A 24,973-nucleotide genomic window follows, 5' to 3' on the forward strand; every position below is an offset into this window, starting at 1 on the left:
TGGCTGCTTGCATTGCTGCGGCTACCCGCCGCGACCCTGTCTTGCGGCAGGTTCTCCACAACGTGGTCCACGGGTGGCCCTTCTATGTTACTCCTTGGATGCAGTCCAATTTGAGCCCCTGGAGCCACCTGTCCTACAGGCTCTCCGTGGTAGATGATGTCCTTCTGTTGGCCATGGAGTCGGATGTCCATCGGGTGGTCATCCCTCCGGAATTGCAGCTTCGGTGCTCGGTTTGTTACACTGTGGGCAGTGTAAAGTTTTGGCTCGCCGGCATGTGTATTGGCCCGGCATCGATGGCGATATTGAGTGCCTGGTCCCTGGGTGCACTGTCTGTGCGCGTCACCAGACAAGCCCCTCTCAGACGTTTGCACCCTGGCCTGTGCCTCGCTGACCCTGGGATTGCATCTACATTGATTTTGCGGGCCCATTTTTGGGGTCCATGTGGTTACTCATCATTGATGCCTACTCCAATTACCCATATGTTGTCCGCATGGCATGCACCACCATGGAGGCTACACTCATGGCCCTGGCTCCGGTTCTCGCCATTGAAGGCCTGCCACAAACGTTGGTCTCCGATAATGGTCTCCAATTCATGTCATCCTCCTTCCACGACTTTTGTCAGACCAACAGTATCAAACATATCCATAGCCCCCCTTCACATCCTCCATCCAATGGTGCAGCAGAGAGGCTTGTCCGCACTTGTAAACACCAGTTGACAAAGGCGGTCGAAACGTCAGCTCTCACCCTGTTTCTGAGCATCTATCGCACTACCCCAATTAACGGAAGCAATCCGGCAGAGCTCCTTCATGGGCGACAGCTGCGGACCCTGCTCCATTTGCTGACACCATCTCTCTCTCACCCCCACTCCCAGCCCTCGCAGTGGTATGCCCCTGGCACGGCCAGTATGGGTGCAAGGCGGGTTAAACACCCGCCATGGTTGTCGCAGCCCATGGGCGGCATGTGACATCTGTGCAGTTGTCAAAAGGGCTGGAGTGCCACCATCATAATCAGGTCCGCCTGTGTAGCCACGCGGGGCTCGTGCCACCACCTCTTCCCCTACCTCCTTCGGGTGCGGACGTGGTCCTCAAGTCACCGTCCCTGACCCCGGTTGCCATCTTCCTGCAGGCCTGCTGTCAGCCCTCTCCACTCCTGGATAGGGTCAGCAGCTCCCTCCCCTGCCCTGGACTCTGGATCAGCTGTCATGGATACCTCGGGCATCCCTTCGTCACCACCAATGGTGGTTTATGAGCCCGTCTCTTTTCCCCACTGCCACACACCTCGGTACTGTCTGGGGTGTTTCCACCCCTACGTGCAAATTTGAGGCGGAAGGGATCTGGTACCACATGCTGTGGAATTTGAATCCCTGCCAGACATCATGGACGTCAAAGACTCCTAAAGGTTTCTGCACCATCGCGCCGTAAACTGTGGCGGCACGCACGTCAAAAATGTTCAAATGTGTGTGAAATCGTATGGGACTTAACTGCTACGATCATCAGTCCCTAAGCTTACACACTACTTAACCTAAATTATTCTAAGGACAAACACACACACCCATGCCCGAGGGAGGACTCGAACCTCCGCCATGACCAGCCGCACAGTCCATGACTGCAGCGCCTTAGACTGCTCGGCTAATCCCACGCGGCGCACGCACGTCCTGGCCCTCATTTAGTGTGAGGGCACCACAGTGGAACACGTGGTTCCAGTGGCCAATAGCGGCACCCCCAATAGAGTATTTAAGCACCTGCCTCTTGCTCAGCCAGCGAGTCTAATCGTTGTGTGAGTTTAGACACATCACCTCGACAACAGACAGCGTGTTTATCATTCTTGTTTTCATTAGTAGTGGATGTCTTGGATTAGTTGGATTGTCTCTGTCACTCCGTTGCTTCTTGTGTGTTGTCGTTAAGTCTCTCTCCATTGTCTGTTGTTGTTTTGTGTCTGTCCTTTCCGTCTGTGGGCCGCTCTCCATTTGGTCCCGCCGTGCTTTCTCTGCCACCCCGTTACCGTTTCAGTCGCGGTTAGAACAGGTTACTACATATAGCATGTGAAAGAAGATTGGGTTTGCCATATGCAGTGAACTATGAAAGCAGATTGATCAGTAATACAGGTCACTCAGACACCCAAAATCTGAAAACATGGATAGTAAGATACCTGAATTCAGCTACAGGGAATTGACTATTCCAGTCATCAAGAAAATAAGAACAAGAAATAGTGGCTTAATGTGATACAGATTTTGCAGGCAACAGGAAAGGTAGAAGAAGTATTACAGGATATATGTTTCTGTACAATAATGCTACAATCATTTGGTGTGGTAAGAAACAGTGTGTGGTTGCAGTATGTACTACTGACTTAGAATACATGTCTGCACCACAATGTTGTCAAGAGATGAAGATTTTGAGAACTTTCATAGAAGAATTGCTGAATAAAAACATGAAAATGACACTTTGTGTGGATAACCAAAGTGCAACAGCAATAATAAAATCAGGTCAGATATCAAAGATGTTAAGAATAAGCAAACACACTGATGAGAAGCATGACAACATCAGAGTGAATTGAATAATGTCTGGTTCAACATAAAATATTCTCGAACTCAAGAACAACCTGCTGACATTTTAACAAAATCTTTCCAAAATATTGATTTTAAAAGACTCAAAGGAAAGTTGATGTTTAGTTGAAATTAAATTCTTTTATTTGTTTAATAGATGTATTTTCAGAGACTGTGATTACAATTGTTTTGTGAGATAATATCATACTTTTTCTTTAAGTGTGTCATTATAAACAAAAACAATGTGTTCCTGATAATGTAAGATTGCAATTTTCATGCATTGTTTCTGTAATAAGTTGGCTGTGCGAATTGGTTGCTATCTGAATGATAAAGTAAGTGGGTCACTCCTTGTATCCTCGCGCTTTAGTGTATTGTTTTAACAAAGAAGTCTCATATAGTAGTGTCTTAAAGAATAAAAGAGAATATCCATATTTTACCAGTTATCTTGACAAATCCTTCAGGACATCCATCAGTGATCCACAAAATTCAAGAACAGTTTGAGTTATAGCTTGCTTCAAAATGTGAAATAAGTACACAAGGCTCTTAAATATGTCTCCTATTACCAGAAAGCAAAGAGTAACATTAAGTTTTTGATTGAATGTAAATGCTTTCCTAAAATCTGTGTCTTTTTTTTTTTTCTTTAAGTGGAAGGCAAATGATATTGCTGCATTTACCAGAATTTCAAAATTGGTGGATGATATGCTGAGTGACTTACGTAAGATGGAAGTGAGAAACTAGAAAGTGTGATCTTTATCAATTAAAATTGTTTCAACCATTTTTCTTAGAAGCTTGGGAAAAGTTAGGAAATGCTTTCACAAATAGAACTGAGACAATATCATGGCAAGACAGCAACAGAAAGATGGCTGCGTATGGCCATAACAAACCCTTGTCACCCTGTTCAGCAATTTGTGATGTTAAAGCACCATTTCATGGTCAACTTCTTAGGTTTGTAGACCCAATCCACAGCTGTGAATTGTGAATTGTGATTTATTAGTCTCATAACATACACTTACAAATCATGTGATTATGGTACAGGAGACACATCAAAAATTACAAACTAGAATCTAATACTAATTTTTAAAACTATATTTAGTGTATGTAGCAGTGTCTATATTTTCTTATTTTCCACCATAGGTAAATATCTTCCTTGATAATGGACAATTTTTTTTTTTTTTTTCACAATATAATGCTAATTTGCAGTTGGATTCTGCTCAAATTATCAGTTCATCTTCCATGAACTCTTCTTATGAGTAATAACATTTGTGTATAAGAATTTCATGTAACTCCTTTTTTAGTATCCCTAGTTCCATGTTTAGAATGTTTTTGCCTTTAAGTTTATTGTAGACTTTCTGGCCCATATATCGTGGGGACTGAGCATATAATTTCAATCTATGGACAGGAAGCATAAAATTATCTTTATTCCTTGTACTGTATGGATGATCGAATTGGTTTATAATGAACAATTCCAGTTTGTTGAGTAAAAATATCATTAGCTCGTATATGTATAGGGAGGGGGCAGTCAAAATTTTTAGTTTCTGTAATAATGGATGACATGATTCTCTTTGCTGTGCAGTGCACATATTTCTGATAATTTTCTTCTGGAGCTTCAGTACACGAGATATATTATTGGAGCTCCCCCAGAAAACAATGCCATATCTTATCACTGATTCAAAGTAACTTAGATATGCTACCTTGCGAGTGGACATGTTAGTAGCACTTGATAATATGTGCATGGCATATGCAAAGCTACCCAGTTTGCTGCACAGGCACTCAATATGTGTGTTCCAGTTTAAATTCTTATCGAGGTGTAGACCTAGAAACTTGGCAGAGTGCACTTCTGTTAATTCTTCACTTTCATGATTTATACTAATTTCTTGATCTCCTGACTGTTTGGTTCTGACTTCAATCAAGTTTGTTTTTGACATGTTAAGCTTCAGACAATTTAGCTGGGACCATGACTCTAGCCTGTCTAGTATACCACTGACTCTATCAGGAATCGTTTCTGTTTCTTCACTTTCTGTCAAGACAGACGCGTTATCAGCAAACAGAACGGATGGTGATTTTATGTTTAATGGTAAATCGTTACATACAATAGAAAGAGAATCGGACCGAGGATCGAACCTTGCGGGACACCCTGTGTTATTGTTGTCCAGTCTGAATGGTAGTTTTTACCATTTGAAGAGATGATTGTTCTTTGTTTTCTATTAGATAAGTAAGAAGTAAGCCATTGAAGTACTGCACCCTTAATCCCATATTTTTCTAGTTTGTGGATTAGCAAGGAATGATTTACGGAATCGAAAGCCTTTGTCAGGTCGCAGAAAATTCCGGTTACTTTACTTTTTTTGTCTAGAGCTGTGCTAAGTTGAGGAAAACACAAAGCTAATGGGAAGTAATGGATATCAGTGGCAATGAGGAAGGACATAACAACATCACACTGTTGCATCGAGCAAAATAACCTTCTTCTTTCGGCAGGTCTCTCTTCCAAAGGAAGCAACACAGATGGGAAGGCAAGAGCCCACCACAACTTCTTCTAAATACAACAATGATCACTTCAGCCAGAAAAAGCATTGATAGTGTTTATTGTAAGTGTGAGTGTGTATCAGAAAGTGGAGAGAAGGAAAAAGAGTGGATGATATAAAAAGTCTGTAGCATTAGGAAGTTTTTAACTGTCATTGTTTTTGTTTGTGTCTGTTAGGTATTTTACAGATTATTTGTGTAATAAAAATATACTGATATGACTAAAAAGGGATCAGTCAAAATATAAAATCATAAGGGGTTGGAAAAAGAGATTTAATGAAAAGCTGTCATTGATGATTTTAGGTGTTATAAAATGGAGATAAGGTACTGATTTTCAAAATCATGGAGTTTATAGGGAGACATGACAGGGATGTGTTATCTCACCAATCAAACTCATTTCATAACACAAAAGATATATTGTCAGCTCATCAAATAAGAGAAGTGGAGAGCGCAATTCCATTCAGGATGTTGACTGATTGGTGATGACAGGCCAGTAGGCCAACTGGAAACACTGTTGACACTAAATAATGCCTTTATTTAATACCAATACATGATGTGTTGGGACTCAGCTGAGCAAATACACCTCACTCTGTTGTCTTGGGCCAGCACTGAGATAGGGGCAGTTCCTTTCACCCCAGATGCTGCGTAGGCACCCTCTGATGGTGGCGGAATGACCGTGGCATGCCAGCGGCCTCCGGAGTTCACATTAGCAGGTCCTACTTCCCTCAGTGGCGTGGAGCTCAGCAACCCTTCGGCTCTGCACATGTTTACTGCAGTGGTTTGTGGAAACGGCTGCGTGAGGGCTTTGTCTCACTGGCTTCTGGCAGCAATCAGGCAGCAGCTGGCACTGAGACACTAAGTACCACAAGGAACTCAGTGCTGGTGACAGCAGGTACAGAGAGCAGGTGTTTTTAATAAAATGTCATTCTTACTTGGTCATTGTTCCTGTTCTTTATAATACATGAAATACAGGAGATGATACAAGAAAGTGCAAAATATCTTACTGCAACTAGTGCAGGCTATTTTGAAGTCACTGGAACAAACTCATCCTCAGAAAGAGAACAGTTATATTTATGTAACATCAAATACCATAGAATATACTCCTATGTATACTAATTAAAAGTATCAGAATCTACTAGAAAATCTGAAGGTTAGTAAAACAAAATTTGGGTTGAGTGAGACATGAATCAGCAACACATCAGCCATTACCTTATAGCACAGTCAGTCTCTACTCATTTCGTTGCACCGACCACGGATGACATGTGACCATACTTTGTCTCTTACTGTCTCTTGAGAGCCTTAATCATAGATACTGTATATTATTACTGACATGAAATTATACACACTGTTCCAAGAACAATGCATTTTGTGAAGGGTCCTCAATCTGCTGTTGCCTTGAAGCGGCATACTTCAATAATACACAAGTTCCAATAATTCTTTAACCACCAATATGACATTAGTAGGTATAAAAGTTGGGTTCAAGCTGGGATAATGATCTTATGTCATCCATTGTCATATTACACATATGTGTTGGGTTACACTCTTGGGCTCCTTGCTTCGCCCCCCCCCCCCTCCTCCCCCTCCTTCTCCCCTTGGGAACCACTGCGAATTGATCAAGCTCACCAAGGGAAATCACCAGCCCCTCCGCTCCTCCCCTCTCCTTGCCCCCACCCCCACCACCCATCCCTCTGGACCAATGAGAATCATGCACTCTCTCCAAACCTGCAACTTTTATAAGTGTGAGGTGTTCCACTGCACCTGGACAGCATAGGGAGGGGATGTGTCTATTTGTTAATAACTTATTACATGAAATTAGCAGAGCCAGATATGTAACTACTCTCATTTTTATGTATTTCTCCATATTTTTCATAGTTTCCCAGTTTTATGTATTTTCTACACTTTTCTTATTTTATAACTGGCATTACTCTGGATCATAGATGGAGGTTGTAGGCATTGTCTGTATGTTTATAACAAATTACTTCACTCTAGTTCTATTTCTTAGTTACAATGTAGTACTACATGGCCCTAGCAGAGACCTCACCTAGTCAGATGTATAAGCACTCTCAGTTTTACATATTTTTCCTATTTTGCTCAATTTTACATATCTTGTCAAGTTACACATGACTGTTCCTGACGTCATGTCCATTCACGATCCTATCAGGCAATTACAATGCAGGATCAGATATCACTGATAATGAGACACAACTCCCCAACTCCATGTTTTATGACTTGAGGCACTCTGGAGCATATCAAGAAGTTGTGTCTATTTAATTATAAATAATTATTTCTCTCTTGTTCTATTTATTAATATTTCGAGGCCCCAACAGATGCCACAATCAGACAGATAATATGTTAGTACTCTCAGTTTAATGTATTTTCCACAATTTTGTACACTGTACCCAATTATGTTAGTTTTGTGTTATGTTATGACATCATGTCACAGTGTCATGTCATGTCAAGTTGCGTCTCATCACATCAACGTCCAGGGAGAGAGCATCCCACCACAGCAAAACATGTTGCATTGTAACTAGTTGATATTTTTGCATATAAATGCTGCCAACAATTTAAGTGGCAACCACTCCTTTCCCCACCCCTTCATCATATTTTCTCTCTCTCTCTCTCTCTCTCTCTCTCTCTCTCTCTCTCTCTCTGGACCACCACCTAGGCAAACCAGTCACAACCTGCAGACACCCACAAGATCACAAGTGGACATGTGTTGATTCCTTTGTGGTTAAATGTTGCTAACAGTTAAAGTTCCAATCACATCCTGCCCCACCACCCTTTCGTTCTGGACCAATCAGAAACATGCATCTCTATCCCTCCCTCCAGCCATCAAGCTTTCAAAAGTAACATGGGTGGCTCCATTTTTGGCTAGGAGGCCTCCCAGTTGGAATGAAGGCTTGTAACAAAATAAACCCTACACATACATGCAACATTACTATAAGACTGTTTTATGAGAGGAAAGTTGCTACTCACTATATGTGAGATGCTGAGTTGCAGATAGGCACAACAAAAAAAATTTTCACACTTAAAGCTTTCCGCCAATGGCCTTTGTCAACAATAGACCCACACACACACACACACACACACACACACACACACACACAAACGCAACTCACGCACCCGACTGCAGTCTCAGGCAACTGAAACCACACTCCATTTTATCCTGGTTCGCACCCACTAATTCCACCATCCAGTCACATCTGCCATCCCCCTTCTTCACACGTATCCACCCTCAGACCTGATAACCACAGAAATATATATATTTTTAATCAGTTATTCTTTACTTTGATCCTTGTGACTTCTTGCCAATTTTAGCGAGTTTTTGCGTTTCACTATCATTGACTCCCTCAGATATCATCTTGTTCCCCCCTTTTACATCCATTTCATATATCTTCACATATATTTGGATGTATTTTTGCGAAATTTTACGGACATTATTCCACATTATTTACATAATTTTTCACATTTTTCCAGCACCATGAATTCTTGATCCTTCCATCAGCGTCATATTCTGGCAGTGTGGTTTCAGTTGCCTGAGACTGCAGTCATGTGTGTGAGTTGTGTTTGTGTGAGTGTGTGTTCACATATGTGTGTCTATTGTTGACAAAGGCCATTGGCTGAAAGCTTTAAGTGTGAAAATCTTTTTGTTCTGCCTATCTGTGACTCAGCATCTCCGCTATATGGTGAGTAGCAACTTTCCTTCTCATAATATTGTTACATTCCATCCTGGATTTACCAATGTTTGATTACTATAAGCCTCATATATTAAATATGGAAAAATGTGAATCTGATACATAATTTCAACTGATCCATAGAATTCTGAAGGCATATGTTGGATGGCTAGCACACTGCTGAACTTGCTATGAAAACTTATTAGTGCATTAATAATGAGTATCTCTCAGATGTAAACAGGACTGGTGTGACAGACATATCTTGTACTACATGTGATGCATATTTGACATATTGAGGGAAAAATTTAGCAACAAAATACAATCATAGGGGCATGTCGACAGTGTGCTAGATCTTCCAGACACGTAACTCTAGCAATATTACATCACTATAAGACCTGTAAATAGATGCGGAAATAATCCAAAGTAGACACAACATTCCAACAAGCAAACAAGACTGAGAAATGATCACAGTGCAGCTAAAAAAAATTTAAATGCTTCCTACATATGAAGTCATAGACTTGCAGAGGTCATGATACTATAAAATGCTACCTTAGTGGTTGAGCACTGTATACCAATAAACTGATTCTCCAAATACCAATTACCAACATAATTAAAAATGTGAACAAAACACGCACTATGACAGATGGAAAAAATGCATCACACATACTTGATAACAATTCAATCGGCACCATGTTTATAACAAGATGCTGCTCGTACCTGTGGGTGCGACAGACACAGGAATTGCAAAGGCTGACATCATCACTGTGAACCTTCAGGCATCCCTGGGAATACAGTGATACATGACATCTCTCTTGCGCACTCCAGAGGAAGAGCCACCTCACTGGCTCCAAGTAACCTTGGGAAATGATCCATGCAAAGCTGATAAATGGAAGAGAATCACCGAGGACTAATGGTCCAGAATTCTTTTCAATGACTTTTCTCTGATAACTATCAGCACCTCAGCTGCAATGTGGCAGTTGAGCTGAGAATCACCCATGCACTGCTGATAATCTCCAGAGGCCTGCTTGATAAAGTTACCAGAGTATCACCTGTTGAACGCCAAGCTGACAGCAGAGACTGTCAGAATTAAAAAGTTCTAAAATTAATTTGTGTTACACATCTGTGCACTGCTTCATACAGTCTTACTAACAAAAGGAAGCATTATGTAGTAGCAAAAACAATCCATGCTTGTACTGGTTACAATAACATCAGCAGATGTTGGACATTAAGATTCTACCACAAACCCAGCTCTCATGTATCATTAGAACTCTGAAAACAAAATGTCATTGATGATGTAGCATAAAGCAAGCAATATCAGAGGCTAATACTTCCGAGAGGAATGGCAGCAGAGTCTAACAGCATGCCAATATTTCATTAAGTCAATTGTACTAAGAAAAAATGTTATGAGATAAATATATCATAACTTCTACCATGTTTGCCATTGTGACAGGAACCATTAAAAATGTGTTCTGGCAACATATGTGGTGTTAAATTACTGTCAGTACATAACAAGACAGCTCACACAGTTTCCTATGAAGAATAAAAAAGAGCTGTGATCAGCCAATGTGTTTTATAAGATTCCTGCACAACTTCATAACAGTAATTCTTTTGTAATATTTCTTCAGAATCATGCATAAGTAAATAATGGACTGCACTAAAAAATAGACTTGTAAGGGAGTAGCTCTTGTAATAATTGTAGTCTTCAGCCATTAAACCAACCTAGTAAGGTTCTCAGGCTATTGATCAAATAGCCAAGGTAATACTAAATATGTTATGTATATGATAAATAATTATTGATTCGATGACCAATCATAATTACCATCACACTGACATTAGCACTGAGTAGTGGAAGTGTTACACATCCAGAAAGACTATACTTCTATCAGCAATAGCTGTGAGAGCATAAGAATGCTAGCCTCCCAGTTTTGATTCTACAGGCAGTAACTTGGGCAGATGAGATAATTTCAATTATCTGGCTGTGTAACACTAAATTCCATCATTAGTTCAGCTACCAGTATAGCTGTTTTGCATAACTGATTTCCACATTAAAACTGTAGGTATTCGGCATATTTTTATAAACCATTATAGGTCCTGACTGTTTTTTTTTTTAATGTAAAGTGTCAAGGTATTGCATCATACCATTATCAGTTAATCTATTAAAACTACAGTCATCCACAACATACAACAAGTACACATCCAGCAAAAAATATAAGATGTATATGAATTTTCGAAGACATAACCAGAAAAGGTGTCACAAGCAGTACCAAATGTTCTAGCATTATTCACCCCCGTTAGACTAGTTCCACAATGATCTTAGGAATACATACATGAAAGCTTTAATACATAATGACCTAGGTCTGCCTGACAAATAATTTCTTCTATATGAATCAGGAAGGCTGAATTTATTCTACATCACAAACGACCAGACCCTCTAGGCAGATGTGTATCTGTTCCTTGTATTCACAGATTAACTCTCACTACAATTTTCCATACTGATTTGCTTATGACATTATAGACAGTCATCTGGATGTGCAACATGGAATACCACATACACAGCACATTGCTTTATAAACCATTATAAGTCCAGATTGTCTTTAAAAAAACTAAAAATTAAAATTAAAAAAAAATAGTGTATCGAGGTATTACATCCTACTATTACCAAATAATCCAATAAAAGTACAGTCTTTCATACCTGTACACATCCAACTAAAAATGTAACACTTGTGTATTTTAATTTTGGGAGTCATAACCAGAATGATCTTAGGCATACATATACAAAATTTTAATAGGTAATGGTCTATGTCTCCATGATAAATAATGTCTTGTTTATGTATCATGAAGTCACAATTTATTCTGTATCTATGGTGATCACATGTCCCAAATTTTGGAGGACAGTCCCACATTTTGATAAGAATTAAAAACTATTTATGTGTATACAATCTGAACTGGGAAATGAATGCTCCATTGGCAAATAACCAGTTCAACACCATGTGTACAAACTGTAGTAAGACATTTAGTGTTGGTCATGGAGGCTTTAATGACTTAACTAAACATTTGAATGGGCAAGAACACAAAAAGAACGAGGAATGTGAGCCTCCCAGTCAGGAAGAAGACAATAACTTCATTTTTTGGGTCAGATTCTGAAAACAGCATGCATCAGGATAAAGTTACAGTTTCTGACAGGGGTGATTCTAGAAGTCGGTCAAGGGAGGGGAGGGGGCGCTAATTGAGGGGGGGGGGGGGGAGAATGGAATATGGCTTAACAAAAGGAGAGTTGGGGTCCTCTACCAACAAACTGGTAAAATTTGGTGATTCTTGAAGTAGTTTTTGGTAACTGTTTTGGAGTTCAGGGCAAAAAATGTGTATTAATAAATAATAAGGCGCCTATTTTAAGTTAAATGATATTTATTGGTTTAGGTAGTACGCTATTTGCCACTCTCATTCTTTTGTTAAAATGTGTTTGGAATACATTGTAACCTATATTGCTACATAATTATATTAAAAAAGATTAAATCTGTTGGAGTAATATATTTGCTGATTTCTGAAGTCATTTTATCCAGTGTAATATGATACTCCATGGGGTGTGGGGGGTGTCTAAAGCCCCCGTAGCCCCTCCCCCTCGCCACCGCCCCTGGTTTCTAAGCTGACCTAGGTGTATCACAGTGTTATACACAATATTTTATTACATTCAGAAATCACTAGGAACATTTCTTTGGGAAGAACTAAAATGACATCAATAGATACCGATGTGCTTGCACCCTTCTCAATAACTCAACAAATTAAAGACATTGTTGACATACATATATTTTACTCAATAGCAAGCTTTATCTCTAACTGTGGACACACTAAAATGTTTCCAGTTATCATTATGTATTTAAATTTTAATAAAGGTCTAGTACATGTGCTCTTTGACTATTATAGTGACAATCATGAGTCTCCAAATTTTTGATGAAACTAAAAGTAGATTAACATTTTTTCTTATGTTTCTGACAGTGTACATATCAACTTTTGGAATAAAAATTCAGTATTTACTCTGTTAAGAAATAAAAGTAATTTTTAATCCCAGTAAGTCACTCACCTCAAAAAATTCATAATGCATCTAAATTTTCAATTGATAAATTTCAATGTTTTGATTTAGAAGGTTTTTTTACTAAAATTTATAACTATTTCTCATGCCATTCAAAAAGAGTAGATGGTTTGAAGGTGTTTTTTGAATTTTGAGGTACTGGGTACATGGAAATTGTCTGACAAGACCCCACAAGATGGTTGAGCATTTATCCATTTGACAAAAGTAAAACATCTTTTGTAAGTAAATGGATTGCAATTCTTGCTTTACAGTCATAAGATGTTATTTCGTATTACAGCAGCAGAATTGCCCAGACTGTTCAGAATGGTGATGAGGCTGTATCTAGAACACATTACTATTTGCTGTTTTTTTATAATTGTCTTAAATGTTTGACTGCAATCAATTGAGTAAGGGTTTACAAAGTGTTATGAAACAGCATTGGAGTATTTGATATTTAAGTTTGAATTTTTAGTAAATAATGTATTATGTAAAATGAGTATCACATCTCTGGAGGAGGAGATGATTTCAACTCTGTTCTGAAAATGCTTCAGGGATTAAATTTATAAAGTAAAATAGATGTTGAAGAATTGTACAAAAATTTTTTACTAGTTAAGGACACAGCATTGGAGTAAATAACAAAAGTAAAACATCTGTTGTAAGTAAATGTATTGCAATTCTAAATGTCTTTCCAGTAGAAAAAAAAAAAAAAAAAAAAAAAAATGACAGTCATGCTAAGTTGTTAGAATTTTTATTCTCAGTTCCACAAACAAATGCATCTGTTGAAAGAATTTTCAGCCAGCTACTAAGGCTGCAGTCAGATAGTAGGAACAGACTTCACATGGACACACGCAAAGCAGAGCTTCAAGTGAAAATAAATTATAATGTACAGCGTAAAGACTTCTTCAATATGATCCTAAATGACAAGGAAACTTTGGCATGTGCAAGAAGGAACAAGAAATATTCTTTTAAACAGGTATAATATGTGTTATGTGTATGAATTCAATTTGCAAGAAATAATATAATATGTGTGTTTCTAAAAGTAAACGAGATCAAATATGTTCATAATTTTTGATCATTCAGTTATTTAAATACTGATTTTTATGGTAGGTAATGTTAAATTGTATTTTTTGAAAATGTTTTCCTAAGAATAAGAGAAGGAAGAGAATATAGCTACAGATTTAATTTCATGCTGTACTGTGTTTCGCATAATCCTGAAATGTTTCTCATTTTTAGCACTCTTGTTCCTCATCCTACTCCCACAGAGATGGCCACCCTATCTGAATCACAACTAACCATACCCTCTAGAGTGGACGTGTAGTTGTTCTTTGCATTCTCAGATTTTCTCTCACTAGAATTTTCCATACCGATTTTCTTATTGTGAATAGGCAGTCATCTGAATTTACAACATCTGTACTGTCAGTGCCCCATTTGGTATTTTTTGTAACCCTGTATCAATCCATTTAGGAAGGGATGCACATGCTCCAAACCAGTCATATTTACATTAATTCTCTGTGTGGCAGTAGGTTTATCCCTGCTGTGTCGTCCAAAAAGGTGCAGCCAGGGAAAAAGCACCACAGGCGCAAAGATGCCAGCTGGTGCCAGTGCCATTGAGACTCGCCACTGCTGCGAGTTCCACCAGCACCACAGGTGGCACTGAGGATGAAGATATCGACTTTGCCTCGGCCAGTCACCAGAGAAAATGGATAGAAGTCTACTTGGAAGAGCAACTCTTAGACAGGGAATATCATTTAGTGAACTCTTAGAAATGAACAGACAGTTGTTGTAAATCATATTTGGTATGTACTGTGAAGTATACCTACGATTATTTGCACTTAGCCATTAAGGGCCTTTTCTGTGTTACATTACATGCAATGTTGCAGACTTCATTATTCAACATGTCACAAAGATAAATAAACCACACTCATTTGTGTGACTTTGTTACTAATTTGTTGGAGTGTTGTACAACCTTCATTCTCCTGTCCTTTCACCTGACCTGGAGCATAGCTGTGTAATAGTGGCAGGGAGAAATTGTCTTAGCAGAGTACTGTATCAGAAGCCATTTCACGAACTCACAAACTCACAAACTCGACCTACCGTAACAACAGTGGCAACTATGCCTTCACAGCAATAGCAAGAAGGCCTTTACAAAACTGGCAATGAGGGTTTACAAAACTCCCACATCAGTCTATCTTAGTGATTTTATATATCTGTCACTTTGCTGTTATTGTGTAGATAAACCACTGGAATGCATATTTCCATGTTAAATAATTACAACTACTTGGATACAGATCTATAACTAATTATTCAACTTGATTCTTCAGGAATATGTGTGTCCCTTTACACATCACTCATATCTACTTTAACTCCCCAGAATGTTGTGTTTTAAATCTCACATCAACCTTTCTGAATATTTGCCACTTCTCTCAAGTATCATCTTTTGTATGTATATGGTAATCACAGGATGACAGTTATTCACACTGATGAGAGAAAACAACATCCAGGTAGAGATGGAAGCACTTTTGGTCAAAAGGGGGTACTATGCTTGCAAGCACCTGACATGCATCTGCTCGACACATTACCTCCTTTAGACATCTATACCACCATCAGTTAGTCCTCCCCTTTGCATTGTCAGAATTACTCTCACTAGAGTTTTTCCCCAGTATCCTTAACACACTAGCAAAAACCTCTGGGAAAGGCGACACTTTTATGGTTTTAGAAACTGTAAATGACAACCATGTCTCCCAGTCTTGATTCAACAGTGTGTTCAGACCCACAGCTGTAACATGTCTGACAAACAGACAATCATCCCACCCCTTCCACATTGAGAGAGATGAGAAATATGTTTCTACTGCCTGTCAATTTTTATTTATGAGAAATATCTGGCAATACTTGGAAAAAAAACCTGGTTTATAAGTAATAATTTTTTTCAAATATTTTTATAACCAGTGGACTACAATGGGAGGAGCTTGGACAATGGCAGGCAGATCTGTTGTCAACCCTGGATGACTCAGCAGTGACCGACGTGATCTATGACACCCAGTAGTGATGAGATATTGACTGGTGGGTGGCACTCGATTACGACATCCCTGATGATTCAGTTACGATAGCAGCTGTGACCTACTGCACCGATCTGCATAGGAGAGCATCCCTCTTATCGGAGGACAATGTCCTGGACTGAGGGAAATATGTTTCTCCTGCTTCAGTATAGCACTTCCCTGTAATACTTATGTTGTCTCTGTTGGAATTAGTGTTCCAAATCTCCATGTAGTTTACAGATAGATAATTGAAAATGTTATCAGACAGAACATGACATAATTTTTTATTGGTCTAGAGAGTGTGGCAAACTTACTTGCACACCAGTCAATATTCAGCTATTCTTAGAAATGAAGTAGACAGACTGCAACTATTCTGCACTTTATTTGTTAGTTGAAACCACATAAATGTGATTGGCACAGAGTATGGACAGCACATCGTAAATACTTGAGTGATAAACATTACAAAAACACCAAATGGAGTACTGACAGTACTGTTGCTGCACATTCAGATGAGTGTCTGTTCATCATAAGCAAATCAGCATGGAAAATTCTAGTCAGAGTAAATCTGAGAATGCAAAGAAAAACTACGCATCTGCTCTAGATGGTCTGGTTGATAGTGACACAGAATAAACTATGCTTTCCTGATACGTATAGGAGACATTATTTGTTGATGAGACCTAGACCCATCACCTTTTAAAATTTTTGTTTATGTATCCCTAAGATCATTCTGTGTCATGCTAGATCATACAGTATTGATCATGACATCTTTTCTGGATATGATTCCTACGATTATAATACATAAGTGTTACAATTTTAGTTGGATGTGTACTTGGTGTAGAAGACTAGTTTTATTGGATTACTTAGTAATGGTAGGATGTAACATCTCAAACCTCTATATATATTTCAAAAAAAAAATAAAAATAAAAAAAAATTAAAAAAAAATCAGGTCCTATAATGGTTTATTCAGCAATGTGCTGTGTACATGATATTCCGTGTCGCACATCTAGATAACTTTCTATTCATCAAAAGCAAATCAGTATGGAAAATTATAATGAGAATAAATCTGAGAATACAAAGGACAGCTATGCATCTGCTCTAGAGGGTCTGGTTGGTTGTGAATAGAATAAATTATACCATCCTGATTTGTATAGGAAGCATTATTTGTCGAGCACATCTGGACCATTACCTATTAAAGTTTTTGTGTATGTAGCCCTATAACCATTCTGAAACTTCTCTAAGTGGGGTGAGTAATGCTAGATCATATGGTACTGGTCATGTCGTATTTTCTGGTCATGTCTCCTAAAATTTGAATACATCTTATATTTTTAGCTGGATGTGTACGTGTTGTGGAAGACTGTAGCTCTAATGGATTATTCAGCAATGGTGGGATGAAATACCGTAATACTCTAGTTTAAGAAAAGGACAATCGGGACCTATAATAGTTTATAAAAAAAAAAACATGGTAATCAATTACATAAAACAGCTGTACTGGTGGCCAAGTTAATGGTGAAATTCAGTATTACTCAGCCAGATGACTGATATCATTTCTGTAGAATCAAGACTGGGAGACTAACTTTCTTATGCTCTTTCAGCTACTTTATGATATCTGACCTTCATGAGTTTATGATTTTGTATGCAGGAAGAGTTTATTTGATTTATTTATTTATTTTTTAGCTGCACTGCGGCCATTTCAAGTCTCATTTGGGTGTGGAAATGTTGTATAGACTTCGGATTATTTCCACATCTGTTTACAAGTCTTGTAGCGATGTACTATTGCTTGGTCCTACAATTGTATTTTTTCACTGAATTTTTCCTCCAATATATTGGCTATGCGTCATGTGTAGTACAGTACTGCTGCACCAGCCCTGCTTATGTTTGAGGGATACTCATCATTAATACACTGATAAGTTTTTGTAGCAAATGCTGCAGTGTTCTAGCTCTCCAGAGTATGTCTTTGGAATTCTATGGAGCAGTCAAAATTATGTATCATATTTGAATTTTCCCATGGTTAAACATAAGGCTTATCGTAAAGTAGGGTTTATTTTGTTACGAGTCTTCATTCCACCTGGAAGGCCACATAGCTGAAAATGGAGCCACTAACACTAGTTTCAAAAGATGGTGATCGGAGGGAGGAGGAGGGAATATGTTTCTGATTGGTACAGAAAGGAAGGGTGGTGCTTAAACTGTTGGCAGTGTTTATCTGCAAAAGTATTGACAAATTACGACGGGCTTTGTTGTAGTGGGACACTCTCCTACTGGATGATTGAATATCATTTGTTACAGGTACTAGGTTGGAGGTGATTACACATATATTGTTCACATTTTTCTACCATTCCTGGCATTGTGTTAGACAGGCATGCGGATCTCTTACATTCACAACATGGTGGCCACGATTGTATAACGAGTTCCATACCGTGTCGGCATTATCTAGTGAATACAAGGGAAAGTGCCACATAATCTATGTGTGTACCTGTCTTTGATATTTCTACATACATCTCTGGCAGTTTCCGGTGATTAAGGGTGGCAGTGTGGTACTGGTGTGTAAGACTCCCACTCCCCCTTGGCTGTCAAACTTACTTGGAGTTACTTCGCCAATCTTCTTTCAGGATAGCTGGCTGCAATATTCTGCCCAGCTTCTTCTCTGGAGGAATTTTCTATACTTTTAAATAACTCAGTACACTCAAGAATACTTTGAATTCAATCTCACTATATTTTATAACACATAGTTTTCATACACTAAACATTTCCCATAATTTTGACACCTTCCAGTCTGACAGAAGCTATTACAATCATCTTTCTATACATACAGTCTATAAATTTCTCCAAGTTTAACAAGACAACTGTCCCGACCTTACAGCAGTAAATGAGAGAAATTAATGAATATAAGTCTCTTCTTTACTTTCAACAACCTTCAAATGTTCACACCAATAATGTTTTATATCTCACAGAGTAAAACACCGATCGTCCGTCCTGTACACATATAATTGTGGGGCAGTAGACATAGTTCTACTTTACCACACTTATCTCTAAAATAACATGTGTTCAAGATGGTGGAAATATGAGTGTCTCTAGAATTTACCCCAAAATTATCGAGGCACTACACATCTTGGGATCTGTTTGCTATTATTACCATAACTGGGAGATCTCTTGGCCAGTACTGATACAGAAGCAATGTTAGGCATCAACCACAACTTTCTCGGTGAGTCCTGGACAGTGTGTTTGTGATCATCAGTGCTGGCAGCTGCATACCCACATCGGAGTCTCAGGGGTGATCTACCCTCCACCAGGTGACACGATTTTCACTAGGGCTGTCGCAGATGCTGCTGGCCTCTGTTTAGACATTTCCTACAAATACAGTATCTTTGGTTGAAGGCATCAGAATTTTACTATGATATCACATAATCTAGCAATGTAGTGTGGTATTTCTTGTACAATATGTTTGGTTAGATATTGGTAGTGCTTATAGAATTCTCTATGACTTCATCCACATGATGTCACCATTCTGACCAATGTGTTCATTTCTAAAAATAAAATGTTACACACTAGTAATGGAGCCAGAAATGATACATAAATTGGGACCATGTTGAGAGCAGCATGATGTCAAAATGATGAGATGTGATGAGACATGACATGACACATTGATTCTACATCATGACACAACACAATGCAATGTTGATACATTATTCATGTATTTAGGTACAGCAAGCAAAACTGTGAAAATACATGAAACAGAGTACTTACATATTATCTATCTGGATGTGGTGTCTGCTGGTGCCTCGAAATATTAACAAATAGGCCTAGAGTGACTTCATTTGTTGTAAACAAATAGACACAACTTCTCCCTGTGCTCCAGAGTGTCCCTGTTATAAAATAGGAAAACTCTGGAAAAAAATGTAAAATTGGAGAAACTAATAAAAATATGGAGAAATACATAAATGAGAGTATTTACATATCTGCCTGGATGTTGTCACTGCTGGTGTCATATAATAATATTATTATTATTATTAACAAATAGGCACATTCTGCAAATGTGCTGTCCAGCTGCAGAGTAACCACTTCCACATGGGTGTTCCAGTTATTCCCTTTTTGCCTTCCTCAGTTCCCTCAAATACTGCTCAGGTGACAGCAGGACCAGACTTAACTGCGTGCACACTGCCTGATGAACAGTATCCTGTGAGTTTGTCAGTTCTACTGTTGCATCACAAATGCTACCCCCAGAGATTGCAATAGTCTTGTTAGTGTTCCCTCACATCCACCACCTGCATCTGTGCTTGTCCAGCAACTATATGTCGGTTAAGAGCACTAGCTGAGGCTCTGGCATACTCCATAACTTCCTTGGTAGGTTGCTGAATGAAGCATGTATTATTCAACACACCACCCTCCAGATAATAACCTGCACAGAATGCCACCCTTTGTTGCTCTGTTTGCCTTTTCTAACCCTTTTGTAGCTTCCTCTGTTTCACCCAATTTGCTCACATCACTCGCATCTGCTGTCCTGAATATGTTTTTCAGCATTCTACCTCCCACATCTATCCATCCCATTTTTAGCCTCAGGAGTTCATGCAGTGCATCGACTGCTGGCACAATTCTGATTACCTCCTGCATTTGCTCTTTTAATTGTGTATGCCAGGAGTAACTTCCTGTGTTCCTTGGAAACATTTCTATGCACCCCGTTATTATCCCCTAACTGTTGTACCTTAACGAAACACCTAACCTTATCTGAAACAACATAGGAAACCTATACTACATGGAAGAAAAAATTATCTAAAATAACAAAAACACAACACATATTGATTTTCCTGTTTTCTGTCTCTTTCTAGACTTTCTTTCCCACCTGTCATTGAATTGCTTCTGGTGCACCCTTGAAAGACTATAGGTGCCCAACTTGCATGGTTGTTGACTTTGCTGGCAACTATAGATTTACATTTACTGGTGAAGTGCTCGGAATCACTTGGTACAGGCCCTGGTACCATCTTCATTTTCTCCGTTGGAGTATAAGGACCTGATAACATCAATCATTGTCCTATTCTGTACTATAGTAGCATTCCCACTTGCTTCACTGCATCTTCTTGCTTCATCACTTGCTCAACCTTTCTCTTTACTACTCTTACTTTTATTGCAAATTCTTGGACTGATTGATAGCACCTGCTTCCTTTCTGTTGATTCATGTTGAACGGTGATGGCATCTTTTCCCCTTACACACCTTGAATGGTGACAATACTGTGCTAGTGTGTACCTAGGAGTTATAAGCACTCACTGCAAAGGATAAATGTGATGCTATCTAAATGGTGTGTGTTCATGTAACAATCAGTCATATTTGCAGTTGCTGACTGAAGTCATTCAGTCCTTCTGTTAGACTGAGGATGAAGTGAACTTGACCTTAATTTTTTTTTACTCTTAATGAACGACACAAATCTTTCATCAGATATGACATGAAGTTTGTCCTCTAGTCCACAATTATTGTCCCCCAACATGCCAAACTTCAGTATCCACCTATTCACCACCGCTTGTGTGGCTCGGTTTGTATGGTATTGGCAACATAGCTATGCAATGAGAAAAAAGATCAGTTATGATCAGCAGAAAACGATTTCCTCCTTGTGTTCAGGCAAATGGTCTTAACATATACACCCCATTGAAACTAAATGGCTCCATCACTTCTGGTAACCTCTGCAGCAGCACTTGCTTTTGATCCAAATCAACATGCTGCACCCATTGTATAAAATTTCTAACATATTGATCAATATCATTCTTCCTTCCCTTCCGCCAGTATTTTTCCATCTCCCTTCAATTTGTCACCCTATTTATCATCCTCTATGGCGCAACAAGAGATGATCATGTATTTCATGTAGTATTTCATCCTTCAATACCACTAGCACAACCATCCTTAGTCCTAAATTTCTCTCTCTACACAACAATCTGTCATGCACACCAAACTGCTGCTGCTTGCCATGTGGTCTACATTCCTCATTGGCACACTGTGCAGCCTACCATTCTTCAAAGTCCTCACCTAGTGCATGTGTTACCACTATCTTCTTGCTCAACCTGTCTGCAGTTTCATGTTGTATCCCTGATTTGTGGGTTACTTCGTACTCGAATTCACTTAGTTTTAATGTCTACCTTGTCAGTCTACTGGATGTGTCTTTCATACCTAGTTCCCACTTTAAAGCAGCATAACCTGTTACTACCTTGACCTTCCAGCCATACAATTAACACTTGAAGTATGTTTCTCCATAAACCAGGCTCTCTGTTGTAGAGTAATTCTGTTCAACTGTCTCGATGCAATAGCAACAAGATGTCTCTGATCATCAACTTCGTGACTTTAAATACACCAAAGAGCATGTCTGGTGCGCAATATTATAGTATGAACTCCTTCTAAAAGTCTGGACACATCAACACTGTACTCGACATTAACACCCATCACACGAACTTAATACCCTTTTTCAACATCTTTGTAAGCGGTCATGCTATATATGCAAAGCCCCTTCAAATGTCCTATAATAATTTGTGAAACCCTGAAAAGATGGTAACTCCTTGGTTGTTTCTGGCACTGGAAAATCTTATACTGCTTATATTAATCTGGGATCAGTCTTCACACCATCTTTACTAATGATACACTCTAAATAGTTGCTTTCTTTCAGCACAAAGTCACATTTTTCCATACTTAGTGTCAAAAGAGCTGCTCATAACCTCTTGAACACTTCCCTCAATTGTTGCCTATGCTCCTATGTATTCCTTGAGAACATGACTACGTCACTGAGATACTCCAGACACTGACACAGTTCAATCCTTCCAGCTCCCCATTAAATAATCATTGGGATTTTTCCAGTGCATTTTCTAACCCAAAGGCCATCCTTCTGTATTGATAGTGTCCCCAAGGTGCTGAAAACGCCTTTTCTTTCCATCTTCTGGAGCAACTTCTAATTGATGGTATTCACCCTTCACGTCCATCATTGAGAGATATTGCAATTATCTAGATTGTCTATCATTTCTGTGACGTTCAGAACTGGGTAGGCATATGTTGTAGTCTTACTATTCAAACGGTGGTAATTGCAACAATAGTGGTACTTCTTCAAGCCATCCATAATCTTCAAGGGCACAATTACAATTCCCACTCACCCAGAGGCTTCTACTTTCTTCTATTATCCTGTCAGCCAATTGTTTATTTATAAATTCTTTAAAAACTGCCTGCAGTGATTATTGAATTTTGTACAGTCTCTGATACCCTGGTGCTTTGTTCCCTGCTGGAATCCTGTGGTATGTTACTAGGGTAGCAGGCAATGATCCTTGCAGAAAAAACAGATCTTGAAATTCCGGTAACAGGTCTTTCATCTGGGTGCTCTGTATTCCTTCCAAAAGCTTCAGTTTTGCTCAAAATGCACTCCTATCAGCATCCTGTGCTCTCATAAGGCCTACACTTCCTGTGTGGTGATCTTACTCATCTGGAATCTCCAATGTGGCCAACATGGTTCCTTCAATAACTTAACCTCCTCAGCATCGTACTTTCCTGGCTGGTACTATTTCTCTTCCATCCTCATGAAAAAACATACTGTATCCAACACTTCTGTATCTTTGAGCAGTTCTGCTATGCACAACATATTAACTAGTAAGTCAGGCTCCGCATTCACCTATAACAACTTTCCAGTGCCAATTGACACACAATCACGTTTAATGTTATTATTCATCATTTAACTAGATTGTCTCATATACTAGATGTTCCTTACAACAGATCACCATTGACAACAGCTTCCCTAGCTGGAATGTCTTCCCACTAATCTCCACTATACATCATAGAAGGTCCTTAATGGTATGATGCTGATGCAGGAAGAATAAGCCTAGGATCATACTGTAGCCTTTGCTTACTTGAGATGCCACTTCCACACAGCGTCTAAATTCAGCTCAAAGGAAAACTTCATAATTACTGCCTCCAAGGGTTACATATCATTATTCTTTACTCTGCACAGCTTGTAATGTGATGGTTTCAAAAGCCTCCTACATATCAGCTCTCTTTAGACCACTGACACATGTGCCCCTGTGTTCAACAAAGCTTTATATTCTCTGACATTTATTACACTTATTATGGTACATTCCACCCCTGCATTCAATTTCACTGAATTTATTTTCCTCCTGTCATGGCTCTAGGGCCCCCTCTTAAGTTTAAAGGACATTTACTACCTCTCAGACCACTTCTACCACTATCCCTACATTCCTATCAATGACCTAAACTGTGCATAAATCATTGGTAGCCCATTCTATACCAACCAATCCTTCACTGCTGGTTGCACTGCACCTGTATGTGCCCTGTATGCACATAACTAAAACACTTTATGTTTGATGAAAATGTATGTCTCCGATCACTCGCCCCTGCCAATCTATGAACTTTCTCATACTCCAGTGCTAATCTAACCACAGCATGGAGATATTTAGGCACCCCAGTGCACACCTACTTCTACATTTCTGGTGCTACACCTCTCAAAAATCCATCACGTGCTCATTGGTCAGCCTCCAGCAGTACCACTTTGTTCATTACCTCACTCTGTGACAATTTATAAATGTGAACATTCAGATTCCTAATTCTATCTGTGAAGTCCTCCACAGCACCATTATGCATTCTATACACCATATCCAATTGCTCATGAAAAAATGGTGCACTGCTTGCTTCCTATATCTCTTCTCCAACTCTTGTCTCAGCTGATCAAAAGACTCTGAATTGTGTAATGCTTCTGTACACTGTACAAACAACTTCCTCTCCCATTAAATGCACTGTTGCAGTCTGCAGTAATGTTTGTCCCAGCCAACACTGTATTTAGCCAATGACTTGAGGTCCTTTACAAATGAAATATCTTCAGACAGCTTACCAGGAATGGGAGACACAAGGTTAGCAACAGCTAGATCCACTTCTAGAGTGCATGATTTCTACAATTCTATCTCTCATCTTTTTCTGCCATTTTATTATCCAAGCCATCGTATCTGCCCTCAATTGAGCTACCTCGTTTTACTAAGGACCCTACTGACTCTTCTCTGATGACACCTAATGCCTGATTTTTTTCTTGCCTCACTGTTACTCACTTTTATGACTCAGAAATAATAAATAAAAAGATAACACAAAACAATAATCCAACACTAACCCAGACAGACCACT

General features: G+C 39.0%; 1 protein-coding gene across 1 annotated transcript in view; it reads left to right on the forward strand.

Annotated features, from left to right (window-relative positions):
- The first annotated feature begins 933 nt into the window (after positions 1-933).
- The window catches only part of LOC126204365 (uncharacterized), a 347,158-nt gene continuing 323,118 nt past the window's right edge, over positions 934-24,973 (forward strand). The window contains exon 1 of the mRNA XM_049938739.1: positions 934-1,132. Coding sequence (XP_049794696.1) covers positions 934-1,132 — 199 coding nt within the window. The remainder of the gene's footprint in view (positions 1,133-24,973) is intronic.

The sequence above is a fragment of the Schistocerca nitens genome, chromosome 9 (assembly GCF_023898315.1).
Source record: "Schistocerca nitens isolate TAMUIC-IGC-003100 chromosome 9, iqSchNite1.1, whole genome shotgun sequence".
Taxonomy (NCBI): Eukaryota; Metazoa; Arthropoda; class Insecta; order Orthoptera; family Acrididae; genus Schistocerca; species Schistocerca nitens.